General features: G+C 45.7%; 2 protein-coding genes across 3 annotated transcripts in view; both read right to left on the bottom strand.

Moving 5' to 3' along the window:
• LOC146338045 (trophoblast glycoprotein-like) overlaps nucleotides 1-10,943 on the bottom strand; it is a 40,606-nt gene extending 29,663 nt beyond the window's left edge. Inside the window, exon 1 of the mRNA XM_084815760.1 lies at nucleotides 10,860-10,943. The gene's annotated coding sequence lies outside the window, so the exon portion shown is untranslated. The remainder of the gene's footprint in view (nucleotides 1-10,859) is intronic.
• On the bottom strand, nucleotides 3,800-20,286 carry TMEM222 (transmembrane protein 222). Of its 2 annotated transcripts, none has more exons than XM_084815765.1 (6): nucleotides 20,126-20,286; nucleotides 16,038-16,122; nucleotides 14,987-15,018; nucleotides 13,447-13,543; nucleotides 10,860-10,990; nucleotides 3,800-6,127 (listed from the first exon to the last, which is right to left on the bottom strand). In XM_084815765.1, exons 1-6 carry the CDS (start codon nucleotides 20,275-20,277, stop codon nucleotides 6,064-6,066), a joined length of 561 nt encoding a protein of 186 aa, XP_084671891.1. In that variant the 5' UTR covers nucleotides 20,278-20,286; the 3' UTR covers nucleotides 3,800-6,063. The 2 variants fall into 2 exon arrangements, with proteins under 2 accessions (XP_084671891.1, XP_084671890.1); XM_084815764.1 differs by having other exon boundaries at nucleotides 3,800-9,207.
• Nucleotides 20,287-21,135: the final 849 nt, after the last annotated feature.

The raw sequence follows: 21,135 nt of genomic DNA on the forward strand, positions 1-21,135 counted from the left end.
GCCCGCTGCCATAGACTAAAGTGTCAAAATGCGCATTTTAAAGGGTGCGTTTTTCTAAAGTACTCATTTTGCAAATCTGAAAGCCACCTCAGGAACGTGCCAGTTTTCTCTGAAAACTGTGCTTGTGGTTTTGGGTTGTGAACAGGGCAAATCTTTAAAGGTTCTGAATGAATTTCTCACACGGCTCTGTCCTCCATCACCTTGCCACCCCAACCCTCAGCCTTTGCTGCTTAAGGCAGCGGACTCATTCCATCTAACAGTGTTCTGGGGGGCAGCTCCAAACATATGGGGCAGCAAGGGAAAAAGGGTGGAATCTTCTGACTTATGGCAAATCTTATTTTTTAATGCAGTACAAATTTATTTTTTAAAGCAGTACAAATTGTGGGGAAGGACTGGCTGACTGGCTTTACTGCTGCTGTGCCTTCTGTGCCATTCTTTTATGATTTTGAGATTTGTAAAAAAATGTTTATATGGCACGCTATATTGCATGTTACGTTATTTTTATTACCATTGTTACTATTGGGGGTCTTCTCGATGGAAAGGAAGGGTTTAAAAGAACACAAACAATATAAATGAATGAAGTTCTTCCTCTCAGTTTCTGTGCAATCATTGCAAACCCAGCTACTCTGTAGGTGACATATTTCCCCTGATTACCCAAGGTCACGAAGAGTCGGACACAACTTAACGACTGAACAACAACAACAAATAACATTTTAGATGATCTCCATATAACCGCCTGAGTAGTAAGCAGTACTTGCCTTCCTTTGTTCCTCATATATGGAATATGCACTAAATAATGGGACAAAGCTACATACAGTCTACGTGCCACAGGTTTGTAGGCTTGGATCTTAAGTTGCTGCTGCTATCATCATTATTTTCATTTCTATACTGCCCCATAGCTGAAGCTCTCTAAGTGGTTTACAATTCATAAAAAGTTACAGAAACAATATTTCAACAATATGACATTATGATAAAAACAGTGTAAAAATTTAAAACTTTAAATAGCTAAAATGGCGGTAAACAATTTCCCCATAACAGTCCTGTTCAAGACTGCAGACAGAGATGCCCCATCATATGCCATTAAATGCCTGGGAGTAGAGGGCAGTCTTAACCTGGTGCTGAAAAGATGACAGTGTTGGCTTGGCACCAGGCAGGCCTCAGTGGGGAGCTCACTCCATAGCTAACTAAAGGTGCAATCCTATGCATGTTGAGACAGAAAAACATCCTACAACTCCCAGCATGCCCCAGCCAGGACTGCTGGTTGGGGTATGCTGGGGATTGTAGGAATTTTTCTGTCCAAACATGCATAGGATTGCATCTTTAGAGCACAATACTGTGTCTACTTAGAAGGAAGCCCCATGAATTTGATGGGGCTTACTTCCAAGTCAGTGCACAGCAGCCTAAATTGCCTTATTTTAAGGATCAAAGCCATAGTCTCTCATCCAGCAGAATCTTGGGATCTCTCCAGGTGTATGGCCCTGGCATCATTTGAAATCAGCACAGCAAGGAAAGGAACAAAAAAGCCTTGGCAAGGAACTAAATGAAGTTCATGAAAGCAAGATTCCAGAAAGCTTAGAAACAAGCACACATTACAGATCAGGGGTGCTGAACCTCTGTTAGACAGAGGGCCAAATTCCATCTCAGAGATGCTCTCAGAGCCACGTTCCAGTGTGAGCAGGGCTGAAGGCAAAAAGGACAGGACCAAACTAACAGCATATTTTAGCGTAAAGCTTTTACTGCCAATAATTAAGCCATAGGAGAGGCATTTCAACTAAGCCATGGGAGAGGCCGTGGAGTCCAATGAGGCAAAGGTTTAGAGGAATTTTTAATAAAAGGAAGCTGCAGGGTCTCAAGGATGGAGCCAGCCAGCTAATAGCAACCTGCTTTAAATTAGAGCAACTTTTCAGCTTAGCCCATCCAAGCCCTCGTGCCACTGTGAGCTCTCCTTGAACTGGGACCCTTGACATCTAAACCAATAAATGCAAGGAGAAAAAACAGAAGGAAATGAAGACACAGCTGTTTTGCAGCCAGCAATCCAGAAAGGGTGACTGATTGTGCAAAGAATTCTTTTTTTCTGTTTCAGACTTCTGCATTCTGGGGGTCGGGGTAGAGTCCTTGTTGCTGAATTTGTGATTTCTAAAGGCAGTTGCAAGGGGAAATACACTCATGAGAATTGGGTTCTACATGAAAACAAAGGTTCTGTATTAGACCCCTCACTGCTGTACTAGTAGGTGAGACTGGTTCTGCCCTCAGTTTGCTTTAGATGGGCAGTAAAGAGTGTTGTTCTCAGTTGGGCTTTTAATTCTGTACAATGCTTTGTTGCTCTTTGATTTTAATTTTGCTCTCAATTTTTATTTATTTGGTCCTTTGTTCCTTGTGAGTCTTCATTTTGTGGAAAGTTTAACATATTTTTATTATATGTTGGTTCAGGCACCAGGTAGGCAGAGGGTGCAATTTATAAATTTAATAAATAGAATAAAATACTGCACTAGGTAAGACAGCAGTTGAGATGGGATTGTATTTTTGAAAGCCTCCCCTTAAAAGGTTCTCTGCAAGTAGAAATCTAGTCTAGAACTTTGCTCCCTGATGTGCTTTAAAAAAAAAAATTGTTGTTGCTTGCAGGCTGTTGTTTATATGGAAGGATTCTATCATGGCATCCTCAACCTTCTGTCCAAAACAGTACAGTCCTCCACTACCAGACCTCTTCAAATCTGCATGAACACTTCTTTAAAGATTGCAGTGTCTGGTCGGATTTGCTATAGACACCGATGGTGATGCAAACAGAATGACTGAATGCTTAAGACATGCAGATGGTGCGATACGTCTGGAAGGGGTATTATAGGGGGTTTTAGTTGCATTTCATCCAGTCTAAGGTTCACTTGAGGAACTCCTTTCTACTAGAAATCTGAATGGTCAAACTGATTTTTAAGACTGGATAAATGAACAGAAGGTAGCAATCTCAGTAGTAACTGGGTACAATGTTTAGCAATTGTGGATATGACATTTAACAACAAATCCTCTGGAGGACCCACCCAACTACCCGTATTCTATCACCCTGTGTTGCAGTGTTTCCATTTTGGCTAGGGTTGCACTAGGCACCCATCTTTACTTACCAGCAAAGCAGAGCTAAGCCTGTGGTGTTGCTCACAAAGGGAAGCTGCACCCTGACATGCACCCCACCCACCACAAAGCAATGCAACAGATGCTGTCTGCAAAAATCAGCACTTTCCTGGTGCTGATGGAGCTAGGGCCAACTTCCCTGGCAGTTTGATTTGCCTCCTAGGCAGAGACTACATATTATAAGAAACTTGGAGCCTCTGGCAAAAACAGCAGACCCACACCAAGTGCCCCCTTAAACTCCAGTACAACTTCTCCCAGTGCCATCATGTTGCATGTTTCCCTGCCACTATGAGTGGCAGGTGAGAATGTGGAGCAGCAGTGGAAAGTGTGAGCTTAAACCTGTTGATTGTGGGGCAAGTAGGCTTCCCGTTTTCAATGGGCTTAGGTCAACTTACTTCAGTCCATGCCGGATTGTGGCTTCAGGAAATAAATTCTGCATAGGCGAGGAGAAGCTGATCTCACTACTGACACTATCCTATAACTTTGGAGCTTCTCCTGTGAAACACATGGGACCTGCATCAAAATATTAGTTGGCGGTGCTCTTGGTCAGGGTTCCAGCCAGCCATGGCCTTTTCAGGACACTCCACTGCATTCCCCCCTTTCATCTGGTTTTCTATCCCCCCCCAGCCCCCAGGCACTCCGTGTTCCAAGCCCAGAACATGACCAGTTCTTACCAGGCTGCTTTGCGGGTTTCCCTCACTCCTTAGGGTTTTTTTTTTCCACCCTGAAGATTTTTTTGTAATTTTGCATACTGTCAAGCCTGCAGATATCGCCCTCTTGTGCATGGATGGTGCTGTCTTGGCTACATAAAGACCCATGCTTGGATGAGTTTGCTATTAGTATATAGAAACTATGAGCTTCCAAATTTATGGAAGCCAGTCCTGGGTCTGAGTACTTGTGCCTCTTTTTACAGGAATCTCTTCCCACATTATGCTAAGTTATAATGGGGGCTGTGTGAAGAATTCAACAGCTACATCCTGTAAATGCTCACTAAAATGAACAAAAAGGTCTAGTCTTCAAGTCTGCAAAGATAGGGGGTGCTTCTAGACAAGGCATATTTATTATAGAGTTGCCCTGACTCATTCATAGAACTTTACAGGAGGTCCAGACAGTGTCAGCTTTGATTTGTAGCCCTTCTGTGTTTTCTCACTGCTTATTCCACCTTCTTTCTTACCAGGAAAAAAAAATCCGCCAGAAAAGAAACTGCTGGGCCAGCACTTCCCCCTCCCTGCCTCAATTGCTAGGACAGTGCTTTGGTTCACCATGATTTCATATGTATGTATATGAAAATATATAGGATTGCACTGTTAACTTCCTTTCAGTTTCAGTAAACTGCAGACCCTGCAGTTTGAGGGACAAAGACAGGACATTACACACTGTTTTACTGCCCAGTACCCAAGACTATAGAAAGTAAATTTCAGATCTAGGAATTGCACAGCTGGGAGCATGGATCAGTTCCCAAGAATTCTGCTGCTCCCCCACAACAAACATTCAAATAAAATGAAGCAGGGTACTCAAAAAGTAGCTGCTGTTGCTTTAGCCCTATTGAGACAAACTATTGATGTTTGTGCTTAATTGATATTTGGATATTTTATCTTATAGTGTCCTTAATGAATATTCTGCAACGGGGAAGGGGGGAGTGCTTTGGCTTTGATTATGGCTGTTTTTATTCTTTAGTTAGACACCCACAGTGTGTGCATGCAACTATGTTATGGCTTGTAGCCAACTGCCCCCCTCCACACCAAATCAGCAAAAGGTACCGAAACAGTGTTTCCATGCTTTGCAGGTGTGATGGTAATTTATGTGGATTCCAGCGCAGTAGCCCCACCGCCACCCAAATAGGCCCACCTCTTTTGAAACTTGCTGGGCACGTAGGTATACAACAGCTTGTGGAGCATGTTCACAATGTTTGCAACAACAACAAAACACCCCCAAAAAGGGTTGGTGATGTGAATCTAACCAAAGATTAAATCTGACTATGATTGATAGGGCCCAAGTTAAGGGATTTCTCAGTTCTTATCTTTCAGTACTATAGATAGCCCAATTCGATTTCTAGAACCTTTCTGCCCTCCCCATGTCACACAAAGGCCATCCCAGCAAATTGTCCAGGAACAAACAATACTGTACTAGTGGTTGAAATTAAGTGGATGTGAACCTCAAACAGTGTTTAGCTGGGAGACCACTGGGAGAGTGCCATGTAAACTGCTCTGGACTTTCTGAACCAGAAGAGCGGGACAAAAGTGCGATTAAAATAAATCCCTCCCGCCTCTCAAAAATACAGATTTTTTTAAATACATTCATACTAAAATCTACCTTATTTGTGCAAAAAAACAATACCCAAATATTCTCCAGTGGATTGTGTCTGATCAAGCATGGGCAGAAGGTAGATCAGGATCTACTGGTGGATCATCGAGTGATTTGCAGATTAGCAAACATTTCTAACTTCCCGCAATTTAACAATAGTATGCGGGGGGGGGAGGGGGGGGGAGACAGAATGAATAGAATAGATTTATGTGTGAGTTCCAGTTGTGATACTGCAAACACGTTGTCAGGCTGAGCATGTGCTCAGAAACACCTTGTTCCTTGGTTACACATCAGCCTTCCTCGCTATTATTTTGCACCTGGGCTGAACCTCAGGGCCACATGAAAAACAAAACAGATTCTACAAGCATGAAGTCTGCCCACCTCTGTACTTGATCACAGCCATGAAGCCTTCTAGCCCTCACTCATTTTGAATACAAACCCCTCTCCGCCCTGACAGCTGGAGGGAGGGAGGGAGAGGCAGTCAGAACAATGAAACCACCGCTGCTTGGAGACATACATAGAACTGCATTTATTTTTCACCATCATCAGGATTATGAAATCACAGCAGCAGAGTTCAGTATGTACAAAGGAATCCAGCACCCTCTGGAGAAGCAACTCGAAGGATAGAGGCCCATCTGGCTAATCACCAGCAAAGGAAAAAAAAGGGGGGGGGGACAACCCCAAGTGGCAGATCACTGAAGCTCTGCAGCAGAAACAGAGAAGTTTAAACAAAATGAAAATGGAAAAGGGGCATGCGTGTATATATATATATATACACACACACACACACACACATATATATATATATATATATACACATACATACATATATATACACACACACACAAATACATACATACATACATACCTAGGGAGTCTCAAAGTGGGAGGTAAGAAATCAACACATGAAACCTTTGAGAAGTATGTTGCACCTCACCAAATTCTTACATGAAAGTCATTCCCATGCGAATGTGAATGTGAAATCCACGCAGAGATTGTAGCATACATGACACTATATGAATGTTCCTTGCTGTGTCTACACACCCAGTACATTTTTGCCAAGAAGCTGCAGCCAATGGCTGTGTGCAAATGCACGTATGTACACCAAGAAACCCACTGCACTTAAAGTCAGGATGGACTCGCAGGTTTCTAAAATCTCTACACAGAAGTGCTTCGCACAGAGGAATTTTTAGCTCACAAGAAGTGGCATTAAACTGCAACACAGTAGTTTGAAAATGGGCGATTACTAGGCAGACATGGAGAAAGAGGGGCCCATTCATTTGGCAAGGATGTGGGCTGGATTATGCGGGCTCACAGTGAAGATGTCACAAGCACGGTTCTTCTGCTATGTGCCCTGCTTAACCCACATTTTTCCCTGGCTTTGCCACCTCACTTTCAAAAGCTTATCTTTTTCAGAAGCATAATCATTACAGACAGGACTGCCAGCCAGGTGTGTGCAGTGAAGGAGATGTAAGTCAGATGACCAGCAGCCACTTAAGAACTTACCATAGAAGGCCTTTAATTGGGGTGGGGACAGAGAAACAAGACAGCTGCTTCTAATCACACCATTGTGCCAACCATGGCAATCCCTTAACAACAACTTCGAAATCCTTTGCAGCCAGGTTCAAAACCCAGTGAAATCAAGACAAGCAAAGGTTTCTCTACAACTGCAGCCTTGGCCCATTAGCAGGATAGAGCACTTGACCTGTCAGGTGCATTATATTACGCCTCCAACCCGACCCCCACCTTCTTCTTTGGGTTTGTCAATTTATCACTAAACAGTCTGTTCAAGAACACAGAATCTAAAATACCTATTATGAGAACATAAAAGGGGGGGGGGGAGAAAATATGATTACTTCGAATAACTTTGCTCTTTCTGCTACTGCTGCCAGCCTTCCAGTTTGTTCAGTTGCATTATGTTAGCAAAGCACTTTTTAATTGACTCAAAAGACAAGTCAAGACTGATGCTACTGTAGAAAGGAAGTTGGCTTTGAGTGTGAGGTCTGGGAATTGCTTGGGCTTCCTGGAGCTCTTTTTGGCAAGTCACTGTAAGGAGGGGGGGGAATTAAAGAAGAAAGGATTGTGTGTGTGTAGTTTCTCAATTCAGGGGACTCAGTCTATTATTTCCATAAGAACTGGAATCCCTGCTGGGGAGTAACTGAAGCAGCTCAGGGATAGCTTGATGGAAATGCCACACGCATTCACTTTGATGTAAGACCTTTGATCTCTAAGCAGCCTCGAGCTTATTGACTGGCTGTTTGTTCATGCTCAAAATGGCTGAATGCAGCTCAGTCACAGGTGTAGGGGAGGGTACAATGCCTCTCCTTAGCACAGCACAAAGCAATTGGCACTCCAAAGCGTTTGCTAAAGAGGACCGGAATGGATGGAGATTAGCATAGGGAAAGGCAAGAGTAGAAAAGAGAGGAGAGTGGAGCAGCCTAACAGCCTTTTACGTCCCCTTCAGTTAAAGAGGAGGAGGCAAACGAGGCTGCCCTTTTTATCATAACATGGGCAAGATGAGGAGAGGCCACAATTAAGCCTGTTTAGAAGTGGAAGACAGAAGGTGATTAGTGAACACACACACACAATTCCCTACTGCTCCCAAGTTACCTGGATGCAGTATGGAAGAACATGGATCTAGAATGAATTATTCTATTCCCCCAAGAATAGACTTCATACTGGTAGGGCTTCTAGCTTCAGTACTCTTGGTGGGAGAGATCAGGCATTTACCCAGTGTGGGTTATGCTTCTAGAGTCTTCCAAGGCACAGTGTAGTGCATAACCATATTAAAAACCAAATAGTTTAACTAGTAGGCTGGTATGTCTTTGACACAAAGACACACAGAGAGAACTCTGGAAATTGACATTCAGTGAAGAGGACTAGGATGTCTTAACAGAACTCTCATAGAAAGCTTTGCCAAGGCCAACTCAAGGTCAGCCTTGACAACAACTGTGCCAATGACAGCTTGAGCTGGTGGGAGCTTGAGAAAAACCAGCTGCTTTTAGGTTTACTAGTACACCACATTTAAAAACCAAAAAACGAGAACATGCACCTTTTGTGCAACAAGAGAATACAATAGCGAGCCCCACACTGTGCCAAATTACTATCTGCAAAAGCAGACACTGAAGTTAACCCCAAACATGGGCACAGCATCTCCAGCCTGCATATACGAGGCCATTCTCTCGTTTTGAGGTTGCCAATATTGAGGTACCCAGCTATAGGAAAAATACTACAACCAAGAATGCAGCAATTTACCAGTCAAAGTGCAAGCAGATAAAACAGCTCCTCCACCCCAAGTCACAACGTAGAGCGGACCGCGCACCATCACTTCCCATTAAAGGCCATCCTGGATCACTCCATGAGAAAGTGGGGAACTCTGCAACCAGCCCTGGCACCCACTGCAAGGGGAGTGAAGCAAACCCAAGTCCAGGCTGTTAATTCCACACAGGACCTTCAGTTGCAACGGAGCTTTGGTGAGAAGCGAGATGCATGGCTTCTCCACCCCACCCCCCACCCTGATCCCTGGACAGTCAAAGGCAAGGAAGATGAAAGGATAAAAGAAGAGTCGTTACAAAGCACAAATGGATGTCTTTTCCAAGGGCTTCCAGGGCACGAAGCTCCAAGCTTTACTGGGCTGAAAAGCCAGTTTCCAACACTTGACTTCAAAAGGGGGACGGGGTCGCTGGCATCATCCATCATCACAAGTGAAGAGTCAGGCTGACAATCAGGACAATCCCCAAAAAGAGGATGAAGGGGAGCCAGGTCTTCACAAAGCCCCCTATGCTACAAGGGAGAGAAAAGAAAGTGCTAAGGAATAAGGGAGGGGGGTGAGAGCATGACACAGAGAAGATGCGACTGTGGAAGAGTAAGGACAGAACCAGGAGAGGGTCCTTGGGAAGTCAGTAGGAAATAAAGGGAGAGGAACCATGTCCATCATTTCTGTTTTACTGACACTAAGTCTGTTTCAATTATACACACTCAGGCTTGCTAACGATCACCTATCTATTTCCCCATTTATCCCTGGCTCTGTTTCCTTCCTCTGCCTCGATTGTGTTTTAGACTGTAAGCTCATGGGGAGAGGGATCTCTACTTTGTAAAGCACCATGTGCACAGATGGTGCTATATAAATAATAACAGTAATAACTGAACTGATCTATTCTAGCTGGGATCTTGGGAGTGGCATGTTGGTAGGCTAACGCACTTGCCAACTCAGAGCTGGAGCGGGGTGGGGTGCAACCATCCCTGCAGTGCCACCGGGCTTCTTCAGACATTAGACCAGTCCCTTCCCAGGGGAGGGACAGGAATGATGATGAGAACTATTTTTGACAGGCGACCAATGCTAGCTACAATTTTTAGACCCCTGCCTGGCAGCCACTGGAGAAAGAGGTGAAAGAGACATGTCCTTTTCAAAGGTCCAGCTGGGACCATAAGCCTCTTGGCTCTCCCCATCTTTCAAGAACCGACTCCTTCACAGTGACAATTCCATCAGGCCATTACATTAATGCAATGTACCTGAATCTGCTTCTTCTCCAATTCCCTGCTTCCCCTTCTGTCTGCTAGACTGTAAACCTTTCAGCAGGAATTTATTTTTATGCCCAATGTTTCACAGTCAGGCCAGATATTGCGGGCAGGTTTCAGCACCCCAAGAAACTCGCCTTTTTAAAAAAGAGGTCAAATTTCTACCCCTTAAGGCTGTAGATACACAGGTGGAGGATCACACAGGCAGGGGCGTAGCATCATATGAAACAAGAGGAGATTGGGGGCAGGGGGCGAAGCTGTGGAGAGATTTGAAGATAAGAACAGGCTTGTGCTGGATTAGGGAACGGACAGGAGAGCACTGTTTCTGCCCTCCCTCTGGTGCCAAGGGGAAAATGGAAAAATGGTGTCGAAAAAGAGTAGAAAATGTAGTTGCCACTGGGAAGTGGGAGTAAATGTTTTATGCAGGCCCCTCAAAAAAATCAAGCAGGGGATTCTTTGCAGTGAGTGTGCATGTCTGCAATTTCTGCTCAGCCCTACTCAATTTGCCTACTTTTTCAGGTCAAAAAATGCAGGTTTTCCTGGCACTCAATGCCCCGAACTGTATTCTATGGACAAGAGGGAATAACTGGAGCAAAGGTCACAACTGGCTGTGCTTTTTCAACTGTACAGGTCATGCTCCTAGCAAATTGTGCCCACTGCCGGTGTTTTACACCTTGTGCAAGGTTAGATACCCATCAAAATGGCTTGCAGCTGTCCTCAGGGCTGAAATAACAACACACAATCTGGACTGTGAGCACCACAAGATTCCAAGATCTGAACAGTATTCAAACCTGGACACAGAGGGTCACAGCTACCTGAGTGCTACATTCTGGAGAAGCTTAGTGGAGAACCAAGCTCTTGATCGAAGTCTCCCCCCACCCCCAATGGTATTTACAGCAGCCAGGCTTTCTACTTACCTTACATATTTTCCATATATCAAGGAGAGGAAACAAAGTTTGATCATATTCCAGGATGTGCTGTTGTCATATCGCATGAGGTTTAAGGCCAGAGCTACGTGGGAGTGGCAGTTGTCACAGCAGAGGTTGTGCTGGGATAGAAGATGTACAATTGAGGATAGCTGTATCTCAGAACACAAGTTCTTCTACTGTCTTATCAACATTCAGTGCCAAAGTACCACTCTAAGGTTGATCTGTCCACTTATTAATCTGAAGCCACTATGTGTGTGAAGACGTATTTCACTTGATCAAATGCAAAACACACTTTGGGTTATGTTCCTAACAGAAAAAAGAAAGAAACGCACCCAACTCCTCTGTTTTCAAATATGCTACCCAAGTTAGGTTCAGCCTTTACTAACTTTGACTCTGTCTATCATTGCAGGTTGAGGAAGGAAAGTAAGTGCAGACCAGTTTATACATTCACAGGAATCATATAGTATAGACTTTCTGGGACTGTTTCGTCTTATAATGCAGGGAGAATTGCAGGCTTGAATGAACGCTATGTGTGGAAAGCTTATAGTGTAACAGGAATCCAGCTGTGCAATTTTTTTTGCTCAGTTTGACACCAAGGATGCGATTGCTTCACCATATTAACATATGTTACTCTGCTGGATCTGACCAAAGGCTTATCTAGTCCAGGATTCTGTTCCCACAGTACCAACCAGATGCATGTGGGAAGCCCACAAGCAACAGCTGCTAAGAAGATGGAAGGTTGAGAGGAGGGCAATTAAAAAAGGCAGACAAGGACCACCACAGCCGATAGGCAGGACTAGGAAACAGTCTAGTCATCGAGGCACAGAATGGCTGTGAGGGGTAGGTGGGAGCAGGAGGCCTGCTATGTGAAAGCCACCAGAGAAACAAGCAGTTGCAGCGTACTGTCAACTGATTCCAGCTAAGACACTGTGTGCACATAGCAACTGGAATCAAGGAAGAAGACAGGGAAAAGGGGCAAAACATCTGTTAAAGCGAGGGAAGGAAATTATTAGATTTTAAATAAATAAAACTTTAATTATTCAGGTATTTGAGTGGACCCTTTAATCCCCATCTCAGATCCCCTGTTAAAGAAACCAGTGGCCCCAGCTGCCACGTATACTGCCTCCAATACTGGAGGTAATATACAGCCAACATGACTAGTAGCCATTGATAGCCTTATCTTCCATGAACTGGTTTAATCCCTTTTTAATATGTCCAAGTTGTCATCATCTAATGACTTTATGTTTGACTCTCTTTTTATACTTATTAGCGAACCGTACCACTTCCCTATGGCTGTAGTTCAGTCAGCTTGAAGGTTTATTATTTTTCTCTACATCTGTAACTCTCAAATGCTTAATAAGAATAGTTTAACTGATACAATAGGACACAGTCAAACTTGCTGTCTGAAGTATGACAATCTCAAGAAATCTGTACTATGTGATGGTTCCGAGTATATAGCTGCAGTCTGATTCTTGTCTATGAAGCAACTATGGCAATTGTTTCAAATGTGTAGACAAGAGTGTCTGATCAGTTATGACTTGCAAGGAATTGAGAGGTTTAAAAATGACAGGAAAATCCTGGGATACGAATAGTCACTACACCGAATTGGATCAAACTTTTAGAATTGTACTCCTATAACAATTCACAAACTTTACGTAACAGAAGTATAGCACTTCTGGAAGAATCCTTCAGCTAGCCTTCCCCAACCTGGTGCTCTCTGGATGTGCTGGACTATAACTCCCAGCATCCCCAGCCAGCTGAGAGATGCAGTCTAAAATTACCTGGAGGGCCCTGCGGAATGTTGTTCTACAAGTTCTCCTAATTTTATTTAATACATCAGATTTGTTCTCATGAATAGACTTCATATTTGGTCTTTTCCTGGACAATTAAGATACTATGCAAATATTCAGGGCTCAGATTTCCTAAAGATCCTTGACTAGTAAGTGCTTGTGTTGAGCTTAATAAGTCAAAATAAAGCTCCTCCCATACATCTTTCCTCAGCAAGTAAAATAATCAAGAAGAATCTTGCCAGAGATCAGCTGCAACTTAATATAAGTTTAGCATTTGAAAGCAAATTCTGGCATTTACTGTTCGGCCATAAAGCACAGTTGACACCGTTACCTTAAAATTTCCCTGAAACATGCACTTAGTATGATGAGAACAAATCAAATTAAATTAACACTTTTTTCCCCTGGCAGGGCTCCTGTGTCTTATCAGATGAAACTTTTACTATCACTTAATCACCATATAAAGAAAATCTTCATCTAGCAAGATTTCTGCCCTTAGGCAGCTGCTAAAAAAAATACAGGAGCCCTACAAGGAAACCTCTCCCTGCCAAACATCTCTGAAAGCATTGTATGGACTTTACTTTTGCAAAGATCACAACGAAGGGATTTCACAATTAGAGGGCAGATCTAAATTTATTTCTTAATGACCTTCAGTAGTTGACAGGCATATTTATATTTGTAACAGCTCTGCTGACCAAAGGCAAGATCAGCCTTTCAGAGAAGGACTCTAATTCTTCCACTTCTGCATGTATGGGAGCACTCCAAGTTGAGTGCTAAAGTCACCTCACCATTCGGTGCTTGTACTCTTCAGAGGCATCATGCACTGCAGTATCCCAAGCATTAGGGCCACAGGAATACACTTTGCTGGGATCCAGCTTCCAGTATCTGAGGGCACAAAAAGAAAAGAAAAAGAGAGAACCAAAGATGCCACTTCATCTGTTTTCCCCACCTTCCTCCCAGGTGGAATCTTTTTTCTTCTAAGTTCTCTGGCTAGGATTTTCAAACGGCATCTCCCTAGACCTGGTTCTGATAACCCGAGAGCAGGTTTGCATATACACGCTTGTGCCATGACTTCACAATTGTATCACAAAAGGAAATGATGACTGGGTCCAGAATTCAACACCCTAAGAATTAACACTCTCACACACTCGCGCGCACACTCGCGCACTACCAGTCTTTATGGGACTGGAAGATCTTCTTGCCCTCCCACTTGCCCAAGACGTCTCAACACATTCCTCCAAAGGATTTCCATACAGCAAGAAGATCTAGAAATTTGGGCAGATAGGAGCCAAGGTCATTGGGATGCCAAATCCCATGCTAGATTCTGTGCATCCCCAACTTGAAGCACATGGGAAGGCTGTAGTTGAGTGGTAGAGCATATGCTTTGCATGCAAAATGCCTCAGGCTCAATCTCCAGCAACTCCAGATAGGACTGGGAAAGACCCCTGCCTGAAAACATGCAGAGCTGCTGGCAGGAGACAACAGTGGACTAGATGGATCAGCTTCCTATTATGTTAAGTCAACCTTCCCCTACCTGGCACCTTCCAGATGTGTTGGACTACAACTCCCTGCCAGCAAAACTATGCCGGCCGAGGATGATGAAGGTTATAATCTAACACATCTGGACAGCACCAAATTGGGGAAGGCTGATGTATGGATTGCCTTAAGAGTTTCTCCCTGACAGAGAACTCAAAATAGTGACAAGAAACCCATCTGGGGAAGACTTCCCTGCAATGCTCATCACTTACTACATCTATTTAAGATCTTCCATCCATGCAGATTTTCTCCAAAGGAAAGGCAAAGACAAGTAGCTTAAAAGTTATCCCCAAATGACCCCAACACAGTGCCAGGTAGCTCTTAAGTGATGGGGATGAACGTTCAATCAGGAGAAATGTAGGCTAGGGGAAAAGGGGTGCATGGAGCTTTGAGAGGGGCATTATAAGTTTCTTTCGCCCCTCACCCCAAATATGAATTTCAGATCTAGAATATCCAAAAACAAAAAGCAGCACTGAATTCAGGAAATTTTTTCAGCTTCTGTCATAATCTGCAGGCAGCAATAAATTACCTTCAGTTCATGCTCAGAGTAGCAGAAAATACTATGGTGAGATTGGAAGCTCAGATGGCTGCATGTCTGCTGCTTATGAAGAGATTTTATGTTATGCTCCTAGTTGGGAAGTGCAGGCCCCAGCTGTCTGCTGTAACTTGAATATTTACTTGGCCTTATTAACTACAACATAGCACATATCTGTAATACTTTATCCACTGAAAATCTATTTTCAAGTGAATACATTAGGCCTTGGAGGCAGCAGGGAGGAAAGCAGCACTTACTTCACAGGCTTCCCAAAAGCCATGTTGTCTTCCTAGAGGGTGTGGAAGAGAAAATAAAAAGCACCATTTCAGTTAATGAGCACCATAAAATAAAGGTATTCATACCATTAATCACAACACTCTGGGTTCAGCGGACTTAAGCAGAACAAACAGCTCCCAACACACTCCCTCAACTTCATATTGTCTTCTCCCCATCAGGCTGGGAATCTCACAATGGGACCATCTTCTTTAACATCTATCTTGTCTTAGGAAAGGCTGACAGCTTTCCCCAGCCTGATGCCCTCGAGATGCACCGAGACTACAATTCACATCAGCTCCAGCCAACATGGCTGAGTGCCATGTAGGTTGCGGATGATGGGAGTTGCAATCCAACCTATCTTGAGGCTGGGCTAAGAGGGCAACTGCACATCAGTCTGCTTTAGAATGTTGTGCAGCTGGTAAAGAAGCAGAGAAAGCCTTCAAGCATTTGGAGGAAACCTTTTTCAGAACATTTTTGTGCTACTGGAAGGAAGAGCAATGGGATGGAGCAGCTCAGGTACAGATTAAGGGGGAAGCTGTTCGTGCTAGTGAGGAGACGATTAAAGAGCCATTTTATACTTTGACCCATGTGGAATGAGTCAGCAGGCAGAGCTAATGCAGGCCCTTCAGCCCTTGTTCAACTCCGATACAGTCCACTTAAAAATGTAGTTGCCAACCAGACCTGTACAACAGGACAGGGAGAACTTGTTTCACCTCAAGAGCTGCATTCCCCATCATGGGTAGCCTTTGGGGGTGTGGGGGTGTGCCAGCAGCAGGCAGGGTCAAAGCCACCCGCACACCGCACTTGCTCAAAAGCATACACACACACGAAGATGATTGTGCCCCTGGCTGCAATTCAGCTTGGAAAAAAAGCCTCCTACTGACTCCAGTGGAAGAATTTTTCCCAAGCTGAACTGCTGTGGGCAACCGGCACATCATGGGATGGTCAGAGAGTTCTTGCAGGCCACGTCTGGTCCACAGCCTGGAGCTTCCCTATCCATGGTGTACACTACAGGAGCACGCTTTTACTTACTGAGACATAGTAAGGCCCTGCAAAGTCCCGGATGACTCCAGCCGAGGTACAAATCCCCATGTGACCGATGATGGGGAAGAGCCAACTGCAGAAAGAAGGGAGAGTGTTCAGGGGCCTTGTGTTTCTCTCTTTGACAACAAAAGGTGTGGTTTTTTTAAAAACTGGAGAAAGCGGCTATCCCATAGCCAGACTGGACTGAAAAGACCAATAGTTGATAAGTGACAAGAGAAAAGAATGCCCATGAAAGCCAGCAGGCCTCACATAAGCAAAAAGACATGGTAAGGGTGCTCACAGAGGGACCTTTAGTCTTTCATGCTGTCTCCTTCTGATTCACTTATACTCTGAATGGTTACAAACTATATATTCCTATTAGAACAGGATATGCTCAGACTTCTAAACGACTACTCTCCCAGCCACTTGGGGAAGTAAGAATCACCTCCAGGCACCGGGGTGGAGGAAAACCTTTGTAAACTGGAAGACATGGAGGGTTATTCCCCTCCACACCTTCTTTTCAGGCCGATGATACCCCAAATGCCTAAAAGAGGTATTATGGGCACATGGACTAGTTGTGGACTTTTTTTTGCAAGGCAGCCAGCTGAGCTATTGGCAGGATTAGAGTTAACTTTTGCACTGCATTAGCATGCTAAGAGCATGAGTTTGACGTTCCAAGTTCAAAAGCTGAGCAACATTTGCGTGGACAATGGGAGGGTTCACACACTATACTAAGCAGTGCACTCATAAATACTGTCTGATCACTTCTGCTACAAGTGGGAGTGGCTAAACAAACGGTGGACCTTCTGTCTGTGGTTTGTTTACTGTGATGTATAAACCTCTGGCTTGTTTCTCCCCTGACAAGCCAGAGAAATCAACTGAGAAAAAAAAATGTGGGTTATTTCTCTGGCATGTAAAGGCAGAGACAAGCCAGAGGTCCTGGTTCACACCCCATCCCTCCTATATAATTGGGAAGGCGGGAGGGGATTAAAAAACAATCACCACCAACCCAACCCAACCCACCCCCTGCAAAACAACCCCAAAACATACAGCTACAGAATAAAACCAAGAAAAAACAACAGCAGATGCTAAAAGCGGTGCAAAGATCTAAAAAGCACTCTCACCATTTTGCAAAACTGAAAGTCTAAGAAATCTAGGAGAATAAAAAGGTCTTCACCTGGTGCCAAAAAGAATGTAATGTAAACATCAGGAGAGCCTCTTGGGAGCAGGAGGTGACCTTCCTTAACCAGCCACCCACCTCACCTCATTTGACAGGGGCACCTGGAGAAGGGCCTGTAAAGATGACCTTAGGATGTGAGCAGGAAGGAGACAATCTTTCAGGTAATCCAGCCCTGTTTAGGGCTTGTGCCCTCACTGCTTGGAAGACCTCGAACTTGGAGGCTTCTGAGATTTCTATGCCCTGCCAGGCTGAAGCTGCCAATTTCCCTCCCCGTCCTTCCATCTTTGATTTTTTTGCTAGACAGGCTTTTTAGTCTGTCTAGCGAGGTGCTTCAGAGGGGGGAGGGAAGGAGGCTGAAGGAGGCTCAGAATAAATTGTACCTTGGCTTCTCAGGTCTCCACCCCTCCTTGCCCACCAGACCACCACCTTTTCTCCTCACCGACTTTGATTACAGCCTCAGAGGCAACTGGCACAGTTCTCTCTGCACCGGCTGCAAGGGGGCACAGGTCGGATCTCCAGCTCCTACTTTTGAGCACTGCCTCTGATCTCAGAGAGGGTAATCTCAGCCATCGGATCCTGGGGCACTTGCCCAAGGACCATAGGATTGCTCTACAGCTTATGTGTGTGACAGTTGTTCACGTTTACCAAGGGGAGTCCCTGTTTTGTGATATCTGTTTGTAGCAAATCCCTGCTTTGTCTTTTAGGGAGCTTTTAGGGAGGGGGTGTCTTTTGAATTTATTTTTGGCGCAAGTTGCTAGTGTTTTGAAGTTCCTTGTCTCTGGGGATTGACTCTCCGGGGCGTTTGGAGATAGTGGATGCATCCTAGCACTAGTAGGCATGCAAATAGTGTTCCTTCTTCCATCCAAGTGAACTGCCACCCTTATGAACATACGAAATTGCTTTTACCAAGTCAGATAATTAATCCATCTAGCTCAGTGTTATCATTCTACACTCATAGGAAGCAGCTCCCCAGAGTTTCATGTGGAAGTCCTTCCCAGCCCTACTCGGACATGTGAGGGACTGAACCAGAGGTGTTCTGCACACAAAGTCAGTGCTCTTATTGAGCTATGGCCTTTAAAGCTGCTGCGCAAGTTTGCCAGGGAGAAGACAAAGCTTCTTCATTGTAGCCCATGCCCCTGTCTACAGAACACTGCCAGCATCGGATTAAAAGGGCGACACCACCTGCAACAAACATCTGAGCTCCATGGCCAGGGAGCTCTAGAAGTTTGGCCTAGTTCTCTTGCTCCCACAGAAGGCCGCCTCAAACCAAGCAAGAGGTATGAAGGGCTGTGGGTGTGGGATCTTTTTCTAGGCACACAAAAGAGAAAGGACTGAAAGGATTGTTTCTATTACGTATCTTCTCTCTTAAATAACAGTCAAAGAACATTTTTTGTCCTTTAAGCTTTCAGAATAGTTTTCTGACCTGTCATATTTAATTATTTGCAGATATCATTTCTATATCTTTAAACATATTTTTTTTAACCGCAGGGTGCATTAGTACCAACACCTGCCGCCTTAAGGCCGAAACAGATGCAGTGTGGGAGATCCATAATCAAATCCAACTTTTTTTTATTTTTACACTTTCAAGCAGCCATGTGGAGCTCCGAATTTGACCAGGGTGGTGGCTCCGAGGGAGGAGATGTTAAACTCTTTCCCCTGTGCCACACTTAGTACTGTTACTGGTGTGCCCCCTCCCCTGCTCCTGTACTTTCCATAATTGTTAGCTCTTTTTTTTCCCCCTTCCATAGCCGTTAGCTAATCTGTGTTTTTGTAATGCTGCATTTTACCTTATTGTATTTTTACTGTATCATTTCTGTATATTTTATATTGTTGTTTCATTTTGCAAGCCACCCCGAGAACGTCCTCGTTATGGGCCAGCTTATAAAGAACACAAAGAAGTGAAATAATTATACTTCAACCCTTCCTTTTATCCAAGGAACTAAGGGCAGTATATATACTTGCCGCTTAACAAGATCAGCCTCGGATGGCCTTCTCTCTGTCCCATCAGCCAGGACAGCTAGACTGGTGAGGACGAGGGAGAGGGCCTTTTCTGTGCTGGCCCCCACTCTGTGGAACTCCCTCCCTAGGGAACTCCGTCATGCCCCCTCTTTAATGAGCTTCCGTCGTGCATTAAAAACGTGGTTGTTCAGGCAGGCATTTGGGGTGGGTTAGGGCATTTTAGAAAATGTTTTTATGGCAGAATTTTATTGTTTTAAACTGTCTCGTTGTATGTCAGAGTGGCTGGGCGACCAGCCAGATGGGCGATTAATAAATTTAAATAATAAATAAAATAAAAACATAGCCTCCCCGCTCCAACGTACATTTTATTCTCATAACCGCCCTGTGAGGGAGGCCACGCATGCACGTGTGCTGCGCACACTGTTTATACGCTCACGCGGCGCCCCCATTTCGTCCTCATAACAACTTGACGGGGTAGGCTAGCCTGAGGGAGGCGGGGGGGGGGGGACGTACGTATACACCAGCTCTCCCCAATGCGTTGCCCTCCAAATGCGTTGGGATTGCAACTCTGGCTACGCCGGCTGGGAGCCACGGAAGCTGCAGCCCGGCGCATCTGGGACACCGGGCTGGCATACCCAGCCCCCGCCCCGCCGATTTCACCCCCGCAACAACCCTGTATGGTAGGCTAGGCTGGGCTGCGAGCGACTGAGCGCGGGAGAGGAATCGCCCCACGCGCTGGGCGGCTGAGGGAGAGCCTGAACCCAGCTCCGCCTGCTTCTCAGACCCCCCACTCTATCCCCGAGGTCCAGTCTCTGCCCCGAGAAGCGGCCGAGGCTGCAGCCACGCCAGGCAGGACGAGCGCTCCGCAGCCAGCCAGCGGGGCCGCCAGGGCGGAGGGTCCCTCTCCAGCCGGGTCTCTCCGCAGCCCTCCGCCTCCAAGCTACGGGCGGGCACTCACGTGAGCACGGGGATGGGCGTCCACACGACGCAGTAGGGGAAGCGGCAGCGCTCAGGGTCCAGCCCGGCGCCGGCGCCGCCCCCCACGGCGCCGCCGCCACCGCCGCCGTGGAACTGCTTCATCTTCCCCACCGCGGCCTCCTCTTCCTCCATCACCGGGAGGAAGGGGGGGGGCGTCGGGGTGACGCCACTTCCTGGATACGGGCGCCCCGCTTCCGGGGCAACTAGGGGGGGCGGGCCAAGCAAAGGGGCGGGGCTGCGTGGGCGCTGCTCAGGCGGCGGGTTCTCGTTCTCCCCCCCCCCCCGCCGCCCACCTCACCGGGTTGTTGTGAAGAGACAAGGGGCGTGGGGGGGGGGGAAGGAGCCACGGCGGCTGCCTTGAGTTTCTGGGGGGAAAGGCGAGGTGTATAACAACAACAACAACGGGCCCAGTCCCACGCACGTTTAGACAGGAAAAAGGCCTAGAACTCCCAGCATGCCCCAGCCTGGCTGGGGCATGCTGGGAGTTCTAGGCCTTTTTCCTGTCTAAACGTGCGTGGGACTGCGTTCTAAATAAATAAAGATATTGCCAGAGGCTCCCCGCAAATGGGGGCCGTGCAAAAGCCGGAATGGAACCGGCCGGAACATTTGTTCATTTCGTCCATTCATCACGCTTCTGTTCCGCCCCGTAGCCGAAGCTCTCCGGGTGGTTCACAAAAATTAAAAACGGTCGCGCTGCATTATATAGAATATAAAACCATTCATGCGATGACACAGAACAAACCACGCACGCGACGACGACGACGACGTATATCTAAAACGATTTAAGTCAGCCAGAGACGGTCAAGACCGGTTACACGCTGCCAGATGCCTGAGAGAGGAGGGCAGTTTCATAAAATAATGAGCAAGCTTTGGAGTTCTCCAGAGCACTTCATCGTACTAGATGCTAAGCAAACGCTTAGCCAATGGTGAAGGGCAGGGACTCCTTTGGCAATTTGAGAAAGTGTCCTGGACGCCACCACAAAATGGATG

This window comes from Heloderma suspectum, chromosome 10 (assembly GCF_057233095.1).
Source record: "Heloderma suspectum isolate Gila_16-S chromosome 10, 16-S_ref, whole genome shotgun sequence".
Taxonomy (NCBI): Eukaryota; Metazoa; Chordata; class Lepidosauria; order Squamata; family Helodermatidae; genus Heloderma; species Heloderma suspectum.